At 40.7% G+C, this 17571-nt stretch overlaps 1 protein-coding gene across 5 annotated transcripts in view; it reads right to left on the bottom strand.

The window, feature by feature from the left end:
- Nucleotides 1–17571, bottom strand: part of PLEKHM3 (pleckstrin homology domain containing M3) — a 137296-nt gene that overhangs the window by 43916 nt on the left and 75809 nt on the right. For all 5 annotated transcript variants that reach the window (XR_002439610.1, XR_002439612.1, XR_002439613.1 and 2 more), the window contains one exon: nucleotides 5841–5998. Coding sequence is in view for 1 of the 5 variants with exons in the window: in XM_021399698.1 (XP_021255373.1) it covers nucleotides 5841–5998 (158 nt within the window). In the remaining 4 variants the exon portion in view is untranslated. The remainder of the gene's footprint in view (nucleotides 1–5840; nucleotides 5999–17571) is intronic.

Raw genomic sequence — 17571 nt, 5'->3', positions numbered from 1 at the left:
ATGCCCAGCAGGCCTTCATTTTGGGTGCTCACAGAACAATTTGCTACAGGCAAGGGCTGAACCAGAATAGTTTGATTTAACCACCTGCTATCATCCCCTGACAGTTGCATACAAAGGCTGAGTTACAACACTGACGCGCGCCAGTGGGGTCATGCAGGAGCAAAAACATCCTGCAGTTCTCAGATCCCTCTCTACAGAGCTCCGTTGCTCCGGATTAAGGAGGAAAGTGTGTCCCTAGCTCCCCTCCAGCTATGGCTGCAGGGATTTATGCTACACTTATCTACGTATATTTCCATACTTGTGTCCAGCTAGAGAATTAAGGACTGATCGTCCACCTCAGCACTGCACTCTCATGTTGTCAAAGTCCAAAGATACCAAGCCAAGTAACGTGGTCTGAACACAGAAATCCACAAGAAGTCTGTAAAGGGACAGTAAAATCAGTATTAATGCATTTTTTGTGATACTGTGATTACATTTTAGTCAGTGGAGATTAATCACTTTGGAAGGGAGAAAACCCCTACATACGCACTGCCTGCAAACCAGTGAAGATACAGAAATGCCACAAAGATTCAAGTATTTACACAGCTCAGAGCTATATACCTTTTGCCTCTGCCAGCTGCCACACCATGACATGAAACTCTTCTACCTGTCCTATTATTAATGCACTGTATTCACCAAGTGGTGGTTGAAGACCTAAAAACAGAGCCAGGTAATACTATCAACAGTTGTATTAACGTATTGCCCACAACCATCACAATCTGATTACATGACTCGTCAGTTTTACATTTTTCTGTAAGTCTCATGTCTTGGAATCTTGCGATTAAGTTAGGATTTTGCTTTTATTAAGAAAAAGGCAATTGCACTTAAGATTTCATAGCTCTGCTGTAATGCTGAAGACACGTCTATATGGACCATAGATGGAAAAAAAGGAACCTTTTTTTTTCTTAAGGTAATCTTAGAATTTCCAAACACTTAAGAGCTGTAGTGTTGACTTTTAGAGGTATTTGAAAAGTTGGTGTCTGATCAGCAAGAAACCTTGCTTGTGAAATGGTGAAGGTCTATCTTAAAAGAGGATTTTGCATGAGGAAGGAAGAGGAAATTAGAAGGTCTTGACCAGCATGTGGGAAATCTAGAGCAAGGAAGAAGGCACAGGAAGGAAGTCATAAAACAGTAACGGGAAGTGAAATGGCTGCCATGCCCAGCCAGGGGGAAAGTGCACCAGGCAGCACTGCAGAGGCCTTCCTGCTTGAAATTAAGGGCCTACTTTTTTGCAGAACCTTCTAATTCACACCAATCTGATGAGAGGTAGGAAAAACTGATCTCTAAAGCTAATCCAGATCCTAAGCTAAGCCTGTATATTCTCTTTCTTTTAATGCATTCTAGATAAAATTACTGCAATGATCTGCACAGACAAAAATCAGATTTCGTCCAGCAGATTTTGGCTCATTTTGACAGATTCAATAGAAATCACATAATGAAGATAATTTAGCATCTACTTAGGTGCCTATGTTTCTTTGTGCTGAGCAGATTGCTCCAGGATGCTTTGAACAAGCTTTTTACACTGTCAACATCCAGTGAACTTAACTCTTTCACAAACCAAGTACCAAAGCACAGCTCAAGGGAACTGGGTCTAGGGAAGGGCTGTCTAGCACAAAACAAACCTAAGCAATAGGGAAAACTATGTAATTCAAGTGATGCCTTTCACTTCTGCCAGGGTATTTTCTGGCAACGCTCTGTGCTGTATATTTCAATCTCTCCACCTACTATCTAACTTTCTCCCAAATGCTCAGAGCTGTTTTTGTCCAGTGACACAGCATCCACAACACAGCTGCAATCTTGCAAAAACTATGGCATGTGTATAAAGCTAAGCACAGCCCCGGAGGCCTTAGTAAGACATTTTGTGACTTGTAAGTTAAGTACATTCACAGGTCTTATCAGGATGGTGGCCAAAGATTATAGAGGCATCCAAGCTGGTTCATATAGTTAAGCCTGTTCTGTGGCATGCCTATTTTAAACTTGTGTCTTCTGGTTTGTATCTTTAAAGGGCTACATGTCTTAACTGATCTTCAGAACAAACTAACTTCACAAAGTGAAAACAGTTTAGCCTTGATAAATGAATACAAACACAAAAGAACCATTCTCCTCCGTTCACATGCATCCAGAAGCACAACATAAAAGGTAAGGAATTGACTCGCCAGGCCTTAACCAAGCAAGTAGCTTTACCAGTGAAACGCAGCACGTTTGCCTATGAGGGTAGTCACTAGGATGGCAGCACACAGGCAAGATCATAACTTTATTAACTGAGTAGCGCGTAATAACCTTAATCACCCAATTATTTAATTAGACAGAAAATTTTAATGAATAATTCAATTCTTATTCCAAAGGTATTTTTCTCATTATTCTTTAAGATTTAACAATTTAACACTTGTTAAAGAATGTTCTAGGTCATAAAACAAATGGGGCTACATATCATAAACAACTATATCACTACACAGATATCTTTTTCCCCAATTCTACCATTATTTTTTATTTTAAGATACACTACATTAATGAAGAACAAGCAATACTAGGAAAACTTGAGGGGCAGTGCCCAACTGCTAACAAACTTAGCTGAAGATATAAAACGGGAGGCTGATGTTCAAGCTGCTTCAGTTGCCAGAGCTCCAGCAATCAACATACAGAGATGTGAGAGTTTACGTTAGCTGGCTGTTTGCTCCTTGAAACGTGTAATTAACTCAGTAGGCTTTAAATATAGCCTTCACGATTTAAAGGTCTTCAGAAAGAAGCATAATTTGTGAAATTTAGGAAGAATCCAGATGAATTTGTATAAAGACTTGAAAGAAAGACAAAGGAGGAAAGTAGGAGACAGGAATCAGATTAGAAGAGGCAACCAAAAGGATGGGTCAATTAAAAAAAAAATTGTTTAACTACTGAATCATGGCTTTCATTAAGCTCTGTGCAGAATGTCCACCTCCCAAGAAAAGCCACAGAAAGGAAATATCATTAGAAAGCTTATGACTTTGTGAGCCCACCCTTACATTCAAGGCAGCAAACTGTTGCTCTGTATTGTTGAGCAGGATGTAAAGAGTGCCAAGCACAGCCCACAGACACGCTAATTAAGTGAACTGATTGTGTTTGTTTTGGAACCTTTGCCAACAAAGGAATGTGTCATGCTGATTAGTGAGAGAAGGGTATGTAATATATGTGTATTCAAACCCTGAGGAGTGCATAACCCAGGTATTCACTCTGTTTGCTCAAGGACTGACAAAAATTACTTTTAAGCAAATAACCTGACCAACGAGAAACTCCAGCCCTCAAGAGGGGCCCCCCTTTTCTCTGAGATATACCTATCTAAAGAAGACCCATCCTTCATAAATTCCTACTGAAGACTACTCTAGAAAGTGTGGGGAAGGTTTTGGAGATAAATGATCTCTCAAAGCTGACCCAAGAGACCACAAGGATGGAAAGGCAACAGCCATCTGATAACCACCTCAGAACTGTACTGGTTTCCCTGACAGCTGCCACTCTTCTCTCCAAAGCACAAGGAAAGTAAGGGAGGTAGCCAGGAAAACAAGTGCCAACTCAACACAGACACGCACACAAACTGACTTCCCTTTTCAAACATTCATCACAGAGGTGAAGTTTGGAAAAGCTGCACCCACTTTCAAATATTTCCAAACCAAGAGCTGAGTTTGCTGGTAGAATTAACAGAAAGTTCAGAAGTGAATGACTAACACGTGATAACGTGGAAAGAGGGTCTTCAGAGCTCTGCTACTCGTCCCTCCTTAACTCAGCAGCTACAACCATGGTAATTCCAAGTCTAGGTGGTCCTGAGTATAAAATGTGAGTACTGTGCTGTAGACAGCAATCCCAGAAAACCAAGACCTTTGCCCATGTCTAACTAGCCTCCCTATGTTATACCTGAGCACCTGAGAAAACTCTCTGATCTGTGTAAGATGGCTACAAATGTGAAAACTCTTCCTGGGCCTTTCCTTCAGAGCTTTCCAATGACAAAATAGCACAGTAACGTACACAAGCTTATCTGTCATAATGACTTGTCCCTGGCCTAAAGGCAGAAAAGAGTAAAAATATGGGACTGTCATAATCTGGTTAGCTTCACAGATATGCATGTGCCCGCATGAGTAGTAATGCAATGAGAAAACTAACAAAGGGAAACAGAAAATGCTAAGGACAAAAGGTTTAGCAATAAGGAGTACAAAGGAAACAAGCAAAATGACCTCTGACAAAATGAGAAAGAGAAATATCGAAGAACCATTCATGCTGACTGTGTTTCAATTAAAATCATTAAAGAAGATGTTGTCTTTGGCATGACATCAACCACATTTGTGAAACATGAACAAAAGTCCTTTCTGGCTTCTAATTCACATAAAAACAGGAGCTAGAGCAGCTTCTTTTGCCTTTCACTGAACTACTGACAAATACCATTTGATTCTAGAAGGTTTTAAACCCTAATTTGCAAGGTAAGACAGATCTCAGCTGAAGGGTAGGGAAACAATATACATCCAACAATGTTTTTGTGACCAAAAATACGCAGGCAAATCAAACACACAGATACTTCAGGTAAACTTGTCTTCTCAAATGCTCTTACATTTTCTCATCAATCTTCAATTGCTTTTTATACAGTCTAAATAAGCATCTGATGCTTTATACATCTCAGTCTCTTTTTAACTCAGCCTATCTCACCAAGCACCCTCACATACATTCTTTACTGAAAACTGTTTGTAGAGCTCAGCTGCACACCTTGTTTAGCTTATGCTCCCTGCTTTGTCAATGCATTTTGTAGAATGAGAATCTGGAGAAAGAATGTGCAAGTAGTCATTGAAAGTCAGGTCAGGCTGAAAACCCCCAAAGAGGAGTCCTTGGCTACTTGTAATTTAACATCTTTGTACACACAGGGGAATCAGGTTCTTAAGGAAGCCCTTTTAAAAGGCTGCTCCTGATTGTTTCCAAAGGTGGCTCTTCAATTTTTTTTCTTTTCAGTGGAACTCTTTGGAAAACAAATTAAAATGACTATTTTTGAAACAACCAATAAGTACTTATCTGTGGAGGAATGTGGTGCTGTCAGATACAGTCTTTCTGTTGAGTTAAAAAAAATTCCCCTTCATTTAAAATCCAAGATATGCTTGAAAAAGAATAGTAATACTGCTGCACTGCTGAGTCTACTCTGATTTCCTGCATTTTGCTTTTAGATCTTCCATGCAACTCCTGTCCCTAATTTGGCATCCAGTACTCCATTTAATATGAAATAAATGTTTGTGGATTTAACTTAGTGCTAGGCATATACTTACATGTATTATGTAACTACCTGAGAACAGCTGTCATTAAAAGAAGGGGAAAAAAAACAACTTGCATGTATACAAAGAGGAGTATGCACAGAGAAAATGAAGAATTACCCATAACATTTCACAGAGAAAACATTCCAGAATAGATGGTTATTGCTTTACAACATACAGTCCCAGTACATCATGGGCCCAGTGACATCAGATACTGGAAAGATCCCTGTGATCATACCAGAGAATCCATTTAGTGTTTTAGGACACTTTGCAAGCTCAGAAAACTTTCAGTAAATCACACAGTGTGATTTTACTGGGGAATCTTCCCATCTCAAGCAGCTGTTCTGGAACTTGCAGTGCTTTGGGAAGTAGTTCTTCCCATCTGCATCCAAGCCTGTGGCATCTCTGGGCCAGGAACCTTGTGCAGCTGCACAGGAATGTGAATTAGTCAAATCCAGACTCCAGTTATTAAAAAAAAAGAGGCCATGAGGCTGAGAATCCACTAGGATATGTTAGGTGAGTCAAATGTTAATTTCATTACAGTACCTGCTTGTAGAAATGTCTTCAAAGGGGTAAAGAATTTCTCCGTTGTTACAAATCTCACAGATGAATCCCTTTTGACTACAAAGACTGCAGCTATACACATGAGAGGTAGCAAACTTGATCACCTTCCCCAAGAAAGGAGCCAGCTTTCCTTCAATAACCTGAAATAAGATGACATTATATGAACCCATAAAAATGACCAGAACTTCCTGAAAGACTGAAAAAATGTTAATATAGAAACACAGCTATGTACAGCTTGCTAAAATTACAAGAAAATAATTTCCCAACTGTTACAGTTCCATGAAATCACAAGTGATAATAGCAGGCATTGAACTGGCAGAGATTCAAATGTGAAAGAGAGGAAAAGGTACCATTTCTTTACGTCCCTATACGGCACTGACACAGAAGGCTAGCAACCATTTTAAGCACAACAATGCATTCACATGCCACAACACAGAAGAGCACATAGGAAAAGAATTTAAGGCCCCATATTGTCACCTAAACAACTATGGATACTGACTTATATTTATGATTTTCAATTCTTGTTAACTTTTATGCACAAATCACAGGTTTGTCTCTGGACCTTCTCTTCCAATGTACGTTCTTTTTTTTTTAATATATTTTTCATGAACAGAATCATGGTGAACCTGCTTTAGTAAGGTTGCATTTCCCATTGAAAGTCATTTAAATATATTATTTCCCTTACTGTCAATGTGAATACATTCTCAGATAAACTCTTGAACAGGAGGAAGTGTCTTTTTTTTTTTCCCTCTCCAGTGTCCAGCTTTCAAAATCAAGAAGTCTCTCACTGCCAGACAACCCTGTTAGGCCATTAGAAGTGATTAGCACTGTCTGTGTTTGTGTGAAAAAAACTGCCAAGTAGTATAGATTAAACCACTAGCCACAACACTCATCTAAATTTGTGATTCAGTGACAATGTCTCAATAAGGGGTACTATTCAGGCAAAATACTTTCCATTCAGATTGAGTCTCCAGAGGCTTTGAAGAATTCTGCTGGTGTATGGAATAATGAAGATGGAATAAGGCCCTAAGTGTATATTCTTCACTCCCGGACTTCCTGTGGTCTGAATGGCAGCCTGCCAGATTAGCGATAGAAATGTGTCACGAGATTTGATAGTGACCTCCTGTAGAAAATGAAAAAGAATGCACTAATTGCTCTTTGAAGGTTTATACAGGGCTGTGCCCTGAAGGCTAAGCATAGGGAGATTTACACTTCAAAATGTGTCATATTCAGTTCAGGTACCTCTTCCTTCAATATGTAACATACAACTTGTAAATGTGTTTAGTATAAACTGATCTTGAGAAAGCAAAGGTCAAGATGGAGAAGAACAACAGAGGTTTCAGAAGCATTCCTCCTCTATGTTAAGCAGCAAGGAAATAAATTTGTGCTCTAGGGCAATATCCTGTCCACTAGCTGAGATATCAACTGTTAAAGAGTGCAGAAAAGGTGCACAGGCAGCATTGATGCTGATGGCATTGAATGGCACTGGCTGAAATGTGTCTCCTTTCGCTTTCAGCTCAAGCCTGCTAACAGCATCTACAACAACAGGAAGCAACAGTGTTATTGATAGTACTGCAGATAGGACATCTGCTCTGCTCACGCTAGAGGAAAAATGACGTTCCTATTGCATCCTGGTATAGGAAAGATCCCCTTCAAGTAGAATATAAACAATGCTGCAAATGAAGCCATAGGTCAAGGTAGTGATATTTCTAACCTTGTAACAGATGGTCAGACACTATTTTAGCTCCCTTAGGGTGGGTTTTTCATTTTGAAGAAATATTTTTTTCTGCTTGTAGCCTTGAGAGCTACGGAGGGTCAGAAAATCAAACAAGTGGGGAGTAGGGGAAAGACACAAAATTGATAGCAGTCAGGAAACAGAAGGAAAAAAACAGTGAAGCTACCCAGCTGGTGACACTGCTATAATGACCCATTTAGTAGTAATGGATGAAATACGCATACAATGATAATAAGAAAACCACAATTCATACATGTTTTCCAAAGCACTTTCACATTATAGCAACCACTTCTGACAGGCTATAAGAGCTCAGTTAAAATGCCAGGCTGAAGACAGAGCCACAAGTAAATTCTATAAACCTGTACTAACGTCACTGTCAGCAAGAACTTCAATGTTAAATCTCTGGATTAAATTCACATTTTATATAATGTAATGTACAAATTAACATAATCTATTACCATCTTAAGCACCAGGGGCGAATTTAAGTCTGTACAAAGCACAAAGATTTCCTGTGCTGAAGAGCTCACAATCTAACCAAGATAGATTTATAGCTCCCAAGGAGATGGTGTTATTCATCCCTATTTGTTTATTTGTATGGCTTGCCATAGCACTGTAGTGGGTTGGTTTGTAACTCTGGCCACTGCAGACTCACAATGCAGATCCTATCTTCAAAGAACTCTGCATGTCAATTTTGCAATGTGAATTACAGGCAATTTTACTGTATTATAGGAGGAAGACAAAATGCAACATCAAACTGATATTGCCACTATTTTTAGCATCTGCAAATTTCGTGTCATTTTACTTCATCAGAGACCTCAAGGCTGTGTACAGGAAACAAGTTTCTCATTTGTGTTTCTACCTAATAAAATCCTCATCTCCATTTATCTCAGCAAGCAAAAGGGGATATTTCTACATGTTGTTCCCAGGCTGAGTTTCATGATAACACTTCCACCGCGATTGCTTTTATGGGAAAGGGGGCACGGGACATAGTCAGCATTGTCAAAACTTCTCCTGTGACTAAGCACTCTCGTGACAGCCAGAAGCCCAGGGTTGGTCAGTTTAGACGTGCCAGAACCATGATGATAGAGTCCAAGGATGTTCTCCCAGTTGATGCTGGAACCAGGTCTTAAGTTTCAAGGAAACACAGGTCATTAAAGAATATAAGCGTGTTAAACAAATGCAATGCACTAGCTAGATATGAAGAAAATCATATGGAAAAAAATCCTCAAGATGCCATCCTGGTGGATGCAGCAACATCTGTGTCATTCTTTATTGCTACATCTGTTACTAAAGGCTTTCAAGGACAGAGACTCCACAGCTCTCTTGCAGTCTAAGCCAGTACGTGCCCGTTCTCACCACTGGAGTCACTCCTAAGCTTTAACATGAACATTTCAGTTTACAGAAGAAGGTGAAATTTTTAACCTGCTTGCTCCATAAGCAGATCAGATATGGAGCATGGAGAAAACCCTTATAACTTCAGGACAGTAGGCAATGCTTTAAATGCTAAAGGCAATGCTAAAATTTGAGTGTCAAACAAATCTCACATCAGACCTGTGGCCCTGAAGGAAGAAGGTCACATGCAGCTGTCCAGCTCTCATGCATATTCAAAATAACTGTAGTAAAAACACAAGTGGTCCTTGCAGCTCAGCTCTCAGGTGGAGGTTGAGACCTGATGACTCTAAGTCACTGGCAGGCCCATCTGACAGGTTCAACAGCAGGAAAGTCTCTTCTGCAGTATGCAGTGGGTCTGGAAAACTCATCCATTAGCCTAGCTGCAACAGCCATTATTGCAAACCATGAGAAAATTATATGTTTTCGTTTTGAAAGGGTGTAGGGCAAGAGAAAGTCTTTCCATTTGGTCTCTAAAAACTGAAGCTATTATTCATACGTGGAGCACTGATACTGCAGTGTCATGTTCACAGCCTGCAGCTAGTAGGTCTATTGGGACTAGAAAGCAGTGTATATGATCCATTCTTTTGGTTCTCTTTGGTAACATTTGCACCCCACTCCACGAACAGAAAAGTACATCAAAAGAAATGGTATAGGAGGATGTTTACTCCACAAGGCCGCACTTAACCCAACTAAATAATCAAAATTTCATATTGATAGGAAGTGTCTATGCACCTGGAAGACAGCTGTATTGAATCTGACCAAACTAGAGCAGCAGAAATGAGCTAGTACTTGTGTTCTACATCCTACTTATCCTTACCACAACGCGTTGCCATTCACACAATCCCACTGCAATACTCCACCTCTTTACCTCATCTCCTGTTTATCAGATAGACTCAAAGAATTTAGGTCTCCAAAATTACCTAACTTCATTTAATCTAATGAGAACTAAAGAGTCCAAATCCTTTCAATATCTGAGCTAGAAGGAATCGGCTGGCCCCACAAATGATGTTCCCCCAAAACTGCAAGCAATCCTGTAAAGTTCCCAGGATTTTCACAAGCTAGAGAGCATTAAGAGAAACTGTGAAACTGTTTAGCACAAAATTTACTAAGTTAATAGTGTGCTAAAGGAACGGAAACTAAGAATTTCACCAACTTAACCCTTTATCTTAATGCAGTTCCAACATGTGCTTGCAAAGGCTTAAAAATACATTTCTGTCTCTAGCATCTTGCTTAAACCAAATTGAAATGCTGCTGAGTTCAGATTCCCTTCTGTATACAGATGCTGCAGCACACATGAAGAGCAAGGTCTGTTTTCTAATCCAAATTATTTCTAGCACAAGCAACAGTATAATTACCATAAATTGAGCATGAAAAATTATCATCAATCAATGAAGGGTGCAACATACCTTCTCCTCCCTAAACTGGACAAGAAACCCATCCCAAAAGGATTCTGAACTAGGAGCCATGCTCCTGCAGTTAGCTAACCACTGCCGTAACATATTTTGGCACGGGCCTCAAGTTCTTTCTCTGAAGAGCCCCAGTATTCAAATTAGAACTGCTATCCACCTCTGTGGATCTGGAAAACATTTTTCTGAGCTATCACTGTGGCTTTGCAAATTGCAGCTACTATCTGCCTGTCTCACATGTTAGGAATTGTATGAAAATTATACGCACATACATATATAAAAGATGGGTCCTGCCCTCAAAGCACTTACAATTTGAAGCAGCAAACAAGCGCTGTTTTTTACACCAGCTACCACATATCTCATCTCCCACACTAAAAAGGACAAACTCTGTGTTTTGGAGGAGGCATCCCATCAGCCAGAGCATGCCTGCAGGTGCCGGGACTGCTGCAGAGGGGAGAGGAAAAGCCAGGAGAGTCCATAGGAACAGCAATCCACTCTGCTGCCCAGACTCTGGCACCCAGGTCAGGAAAGCTGAGGTCCTGGGGAAAGTTGGGTGGTACTGGAAAGCAAGAGGTAAGGCAGAGACATATCAGCAGCAGAGTGAGAAATCAAAGTGGGTGCACAGTATCTGAAAACATGACAAAAGGGTGCTGGGACAATTGTTTCAGATGATTTCTAGAACAGCAGCTTTCCACACAAGACAAACTTACAAATAAAAGTAACTTGAGATATCTTGTCTGTACATCTTTGTGATACTGGTTGGTAAGGTAGCAGCATAAACCACAATCAAGCTCTGTATAAGTGAGGTAGGAGGGAAGATAAGGGGACTGCCTAATACTTGAAGACCAGACAGTATTGGCAATGGCTATGAGTCTTGGCCATGGGGAAGACACGATGCACAGGCACGTTTTTCCTGATTCAGCAAGACAGAGAAGATGAAAGACGGGGCCTACTGTTCAAATTGAAATCCCTTTGGACACATCACATTAGCATGATCATGAGGGCAATGTGTGATCAGTCAAAGCTTCACTACCTGCCAGGAGGGCTGCTGGCCCCTAGAGGTTCCCTCATTCACCCCTATAAAAAGACTAAATCTACCTTGCTCCATCAAGATGACGTTTTCAGAAACAAGTAGGCAGTTATTGTTTTCGGAGAATAAGAATGGGATAGGTCACAGCACCCTCTGCAGAGAGAGAAATTGTCCTCAGTAGCTTACCATACATACAACAGAGTTGTTGCCAGAGAACTTTCAGGAGCAGTGAGTGCTGCCCAGAGGACTCACTAGTATTCCTGTCCCTTTCCTTCCCAACATATTTCTGAGCCCCTGAGCCTGACCCGCACCATAGCAGAGGCAGTTTCCTTTTCCCCAGTATATGCCAAGCTGCAGCTCTGTCCTGACTCCCTCTCTTATCCCAGCTCATCAGGCTGAACATAATGCCAAGAGAAGTCCACCTCTGGAGGCCCCAACCCCCCAAATCCTAATCTAATCCCTAACTTTCCTAGCCTGCAGTACAGTACAGGGGAGCCAAAAAGCAGCCCATTACAGGCAGCAGAGAGGAATCAAGTCACTTCCCTTTTTGATCAACAAAATTGCTTTTATGAGAACGTACTTACCTGCATGAAGGAGGGTTGCACAAACTAATCCCACAGAAGAGCAATGCTCTGAGCCCAATGTTGGAATATACAAACGTTTTCATAGTAAAAAACAAACTGAGAAAGTGAATGGCCAAGGTACAGAGGCAGAATTAATCTCTAAAGTTCTTCTAATTCAGAGATGGTGACCTAACCTTAGAGCTTTTTGAATTCTGTTTGGAAAACAGAAAAAGACCAAAAAAATGTAGTCAAAAAAGCTCTAATGCAAAATTATGTGTTAGAGTTCACTCCAGATTCTGAGTGACAGTTATTTAAATTAGAAAAGACATAATAGCAGTCTCTGACTAGGTGTCACAGGAAAGCAATCAAATGCTGATTAGATAAGGATGGAAGTCCCCTCTAAACTCAGACTATTTTATTCCCAAAGAGGTAAAATTGCAAGGGCTGTAGGTGGAATTAGAGGTAGGGGAAAAAAAAATATAAGGAAAAATCAAGTCAGCTATAAGGCACTATGACTTTAAGTACTGCCTCTGTAACCTCTTCCCCATCTATTAGCCCAGGACCACAGTAATAAACAACCCTTGCATCGTGGCCACATAAATCAACACTCCTATCTATCAGACATGTGATGAACTCTCTGGACAGGAGGAAAAAAGCAGTACAATTTTCAGACATTTCTCAAGGGAGCGTGTGTTTGCTTTGAGGGCAGGGCGCCTTTCAGCAACACAGGCTAAGAAGTAATAGGTAAGGAGGAAGACCTCCATTCCTGCAGGAGTCCGTAAGACGTGCATTTCTGTGAGAATCAAACTTCCAACCCCGTTTGTGCACTTCTATCAACTTACTCAAAAAAAAAAAAAAGTGCAGTAAATGCTTACATAGCGTGGAGATCATAAGTACCTTCAAATCACCTACTTAAAGACTGTGTCAAGACAGGTGGCAGAGGGGATATAGCTTGCTGATCTTTCAGATATAATATTCTGCTCCGTATATAACACTGCCAAGGCCAAGAAGTCCAAATTCTGAAAAATGCCATGATGAAAGTGTCACATCAAGGGTTTCTGGATTAAAGTAATTTTTTTTTGTCTAAGTAATTTCCAACATACAATAATGAAAGCAAAATCACAAGTTGTTTAAAAAAAATTCTTATATTAAGATGCAAGTTAATGGAGGATCAACAGGTGGATATTTTACACAGGCTTTCTACAGTCTGAGTGCAAGGAGGAAAACTATGAATACCTGTCACATTCTGTGAGCTCAGACATAAGGGGCAACCAACAACAACAGGCACTACGAACACTGTCACTACACTGTGGATATTTGATTGGGGAATAAACCCTGAAAAGAGACATAGAACTTTTCGAACTGTACCTACATTTTCCCCATGTATCAGAAACATAGGAGGAAAACCTTTGTTATAGAGGAGTATCTGTTGCTACTGCTAAAAGCTCTACCATTACTGTTAAGTATTCCAGTTAAAGTGGTGAAAACATTGTAAAATTCAGATCTCACTGCCACTGTGAGACGAGCTAAATTCACCAAATGGCTTTGTGACCCCACCCTTGTAGATCAGCTTGTTAATCATTATCGTCACAGAGGCGATAAAGCTGTTTTATAAGCCAACACCAAAGCAGTAACATTAACTACTTATGTAGAAGCTGATGTATTTCTCTGCAGATAACATTTATTGGAAGGCCCTCTCCTTAAAGATACGGGTTATGCCTCATAACCCTACTCTGGAGCACTACTGTTCCATTTATTCCTCCAGTCCGATTTACATGTCAGACACGAGCGTTGCCTGGAGGGGATAGGTTAAGTGATATGAAATTGCTAGAACACCTTGAACTATAGGTTCAAATCTCAACTGGATTGTCCTGGCCTCTCTTCCTCACAGAATAAAATTTATGATTATTTCTCAAGGCCAGACACACACTTGCCTCTGTCTGAAACAGAGACGCATTTTGCCAGGAGGCACTTTTGCAATAGAGAGACATGAAAAGGCCAAGAGGCAATGAGAAAAAAGAAGGGGTGGTAGACATGAAGTTCATTCACTCTCTCCAATTCCCTATGTGGAAGGGATACAAAGTCTTTTAATTACTGGGGTTACTGTCACAAGCATGTCTGGAAGAAGGAAGTTATTGGCAGGAGTAATCAACAAATAGTGCACAGCTTTCCACCATCTTCCGAAGTCAAGATTTCTGCCTGTTCCTGGTTGTTTTCCTTCTATCCCTTTACAAACAGCTAGTTTTAATCAAGCCTTTTGCTAACATGCTCAGAGGTCAGCTTCAGCCTTGCCTGGAGTATCACAGACAATGTACTTCCTGTGCTGAAATAAATAAATAAATAAATAAATAAACTTCAGAACAGATTGGCTTAGATTCATCACTGTATTCACCACTCTCCAAATTCCACTGATGGGAGCTTTGTGTAGGAGGACTAAACACCCAGTAATCATCCAGCACCTCCAGGGCAGATGAGAAATACGCTTTTGAAAAACTATCAATGACCAAATAGGGCTGGATAAAATACCAAGAAAACTCCAGTTTACTCCTCCTGGTACAGCCCAACCAACTGACACACTTGCTTAAAAACTTCTCACCACAGGGATTCCACAACTCTTTCTGGATGAAAGAGATGCAGCTGTTCCTAATACCCATCTCAGGTCTCTTTTGCTGCAGTCAACTGTCTTTGTTTCAGGCTCTATCTCCAATCCTTGCATTGTACAATATGCTTCAAAAAGCATTTTCTGATTAATTCACTTCTCTCTTATGAGTGATCTCTGTTGCATGCCTGGAAGTGGAGTAGCTGGAGTGCAGGAAGGCTACAATGCTTGCCTTCCCCCTCTGCTAACTGTAGAACAAGCAAGATATATTTATAATCTCCATTTATTGAGTGCGGAGATTGACCATTAATGTGCAGAGGATAAAATGGAGTCTGCACGCTCGAACAGCTTTCGGCAGAGACAGAATTTCTGCCATGAAAACACTGATTTGGAGACAAGCACGCTAGCATATGCTTAGCTAAGGATAAACACAAGCTGCAGAGCAGAGAAAGGGAAAACACATTCCCTGGCTGGGAAATTACTGGCCATTTCCATGTAGGGAACAGGCAATGCTCCTGGACCGTTAATTTCCTTGAGGATTTTCTTCCTTCCGTTCGCCAGATTCTTAACTCTATGAATTCTTGTTATGATTTCAGCACACAATTAATCTCTAGTTCAGAGGAAAGGGAAATGGAAGAAGGAAGGATGATCATGAGGCAAAAGCCCCAGGGAGGCAGATATCAGATCTCAGCTCTGCTCCATCTTTGTGTAATATACAGGTCTGATCAGGTTTCCTTGCTCCACTTTGACTTCCAGTCATCTCTTTCAGATTGCCTGCCTTGTTTATTTAAATTGCAAGTGACTTAAGGGAAGAATGATTTCTTAATATTCGTGCTCTCGCACACTAGAATCTACGTGTTGCTGTAAAACAAAACCAGAACAAAACAGTAACTTCAGGAGAGTCCAGCTCCCTACTTGGGATCTGCCTGTGTTAGAACTAAACACAATATGGGCAGCCAGCTGGATGGGGAGGTGAAATGCCACATTTTGGTTGCGTTTAGACCCGTTTGACTTGATCTAGGCTAGCTGAAAACAAATCTTTGGTTGCCTCAGCCATGCTGCAGGCCACAATCCCAGCTCCCAACAGTAAGGGTGGCACCACTCCACTCTTTCTCTCCTTTTCCCTTTACACTGCCTTTGCAGATGCCTGGCTGTCCCAAGGGCCTGTCCAGCCAGTAGCATGGGTGAAAGCAGGGTGGATGGGAGCAAGTGAGGCCAAGGACTCTGTTGACCAGCTGCTGACAACAGTGCAAAGTGTTGACTCTGACACAAACACACCACTGTTTTGCCAGTACTGGCCTTGACACAAAGACACCTAGCACAGCCATACATCATGCTGTGCTAATTTGTCCCCCACACAGGGCAGAAAGCATCCCAAAAGGAAACCTGGTGATAAACACCACAGAGGAGGAAAAAAAAAATCAAATTGAAGAAAAAATGGGTGAGCATACGAATAAACAGAAAGCATTGACTTGCTTTGACTTCCTTGCACCAGGCAGTCCACACTGACAGCAGAGATATCTGCTGTTTGGAGTTCTTCCAAACAGGACCACTTGACATGTTGCACTTTTACTTGGTATAAAAGTATATTCCACCAGTTAGCCACTGTAATTCTTAGAGACTCTGAGAAGAGCAGGAAAAACAAAACAAATTCAAAAACAAATGCTGTTAATCTGCAATAAGCACATTTAGAGAGAGGAACAAACTAGGTATACACGAGGTTTATCCTTCAGCCCAAGGGAATTTATAGCAGGAGACAGAGTCAAGGTTCCTCCAAACCCTCATCTATTCCTCAAAGAAAGGAAGAAAATTCTGAAAATTCAGCAGGTCACTCAGTTCAAACTGGTGAGTGAAAAAGATGGAATTGTCTCAATATAAACAACGTGCCTGGAAAATGCTAGTGCCAGCTCCCCAGCCAGCCCTGCAAAGAGACTCTTTCTGCCTCTGCACTCACAGCATTTCAGTCCTCTTCCCTCCTTTCTCCTTCCCCCAAGGTTTCCAGGCAGCTACATGTCAATTTTGTCACACCCCAAGTTCTCCTAATCTTGTCACAGGGATGAATTATAGGTTGTTTTAAGAAACAGGTATTCAGGCAAAGGTTAAAGGCTGTTTTAATCAAACAAGCTTGAAAGAGTACCAGGAATTTGGCTGGTAGAGAACAGAAAGCACTTTCCTCAGCTTAAAAAACATACGTGACTGTATACTCACACAAGCAAATATGCATTCAGGCAGAGAGTATATGTATTCCTTTCTCTCCTCTTCTTTTTTTTTTTAATAAGACTGAGCAGGCATGCATGCTGAGACATTAACTTAATCTACATGCCTACTGAGTAAGACATTATTTCACAAGTGACATCACAAAGCCAGAAACTTTTCTGCTTTGCAGAGGACTAGATCAGTGCATTTTAGGGAGGAATCTGATGATGATTTTAGAACAAGAAATCAACATACTTAGAAAATGGCTAGAATTACTCTAAAAAAATTCAGCAAGTACAAATTATATTCAGATCTTTTTAACCCCTTTTTCATCCAAGCAGGTAACCCTGAGACAGTATTTTGTTCTTGTGAGAAATTATTTCTTGGGATGCTACTCCTTGGGACGTGCCCACCTGCCACTCAGAACAGACATTTTATGTGAAGTACAGCAATGAGGTTAGACCCTGACCTCCAGTACTGGGCCTTTCATTCTCCACAGCAAGGAGGAAAACTAAACAAAACAAACAAAAAAAACATTCAGCATCAACAAATACTAGAAAAGGGGCAGTGTATATTACTGTTTCCTCTTCCAGGGGCTTAAAAAAATTAAAAGAACTCTGAATCTCTCTGAGGCTCTTGCAATCCACTGGTACCACTGCAGAGCTGTTTTAAACAGTTTCACACTAGAAAGCTACACATAATACAAATGGCACAAACGTCATATTCCTGTGGAAAGCATCACATGTATTTAATAAAGCTCATTGAAAATTGTGGTCTCAAGCAGCTGCAAAC

The sequence above is a fragment of the Numida meleagris genome, chromosome 5 (assembly GCF_002078875.1).
Source record: "Numida meleagris isolate 19003 breed g44 Domestic line chromosome 5, NumMel1.0, whole genome shotgun sequence".
NCBI lineage: Eukaryota > Metazoa > Chordata > Aves > Galliformes > Numididae > Numida > Numida meleagris.
The sequence above is the reverse complement of the archived record's forward strand: the minus strand, read 5'-3'. Positions and strand labels throughout refer to the sequence as shown.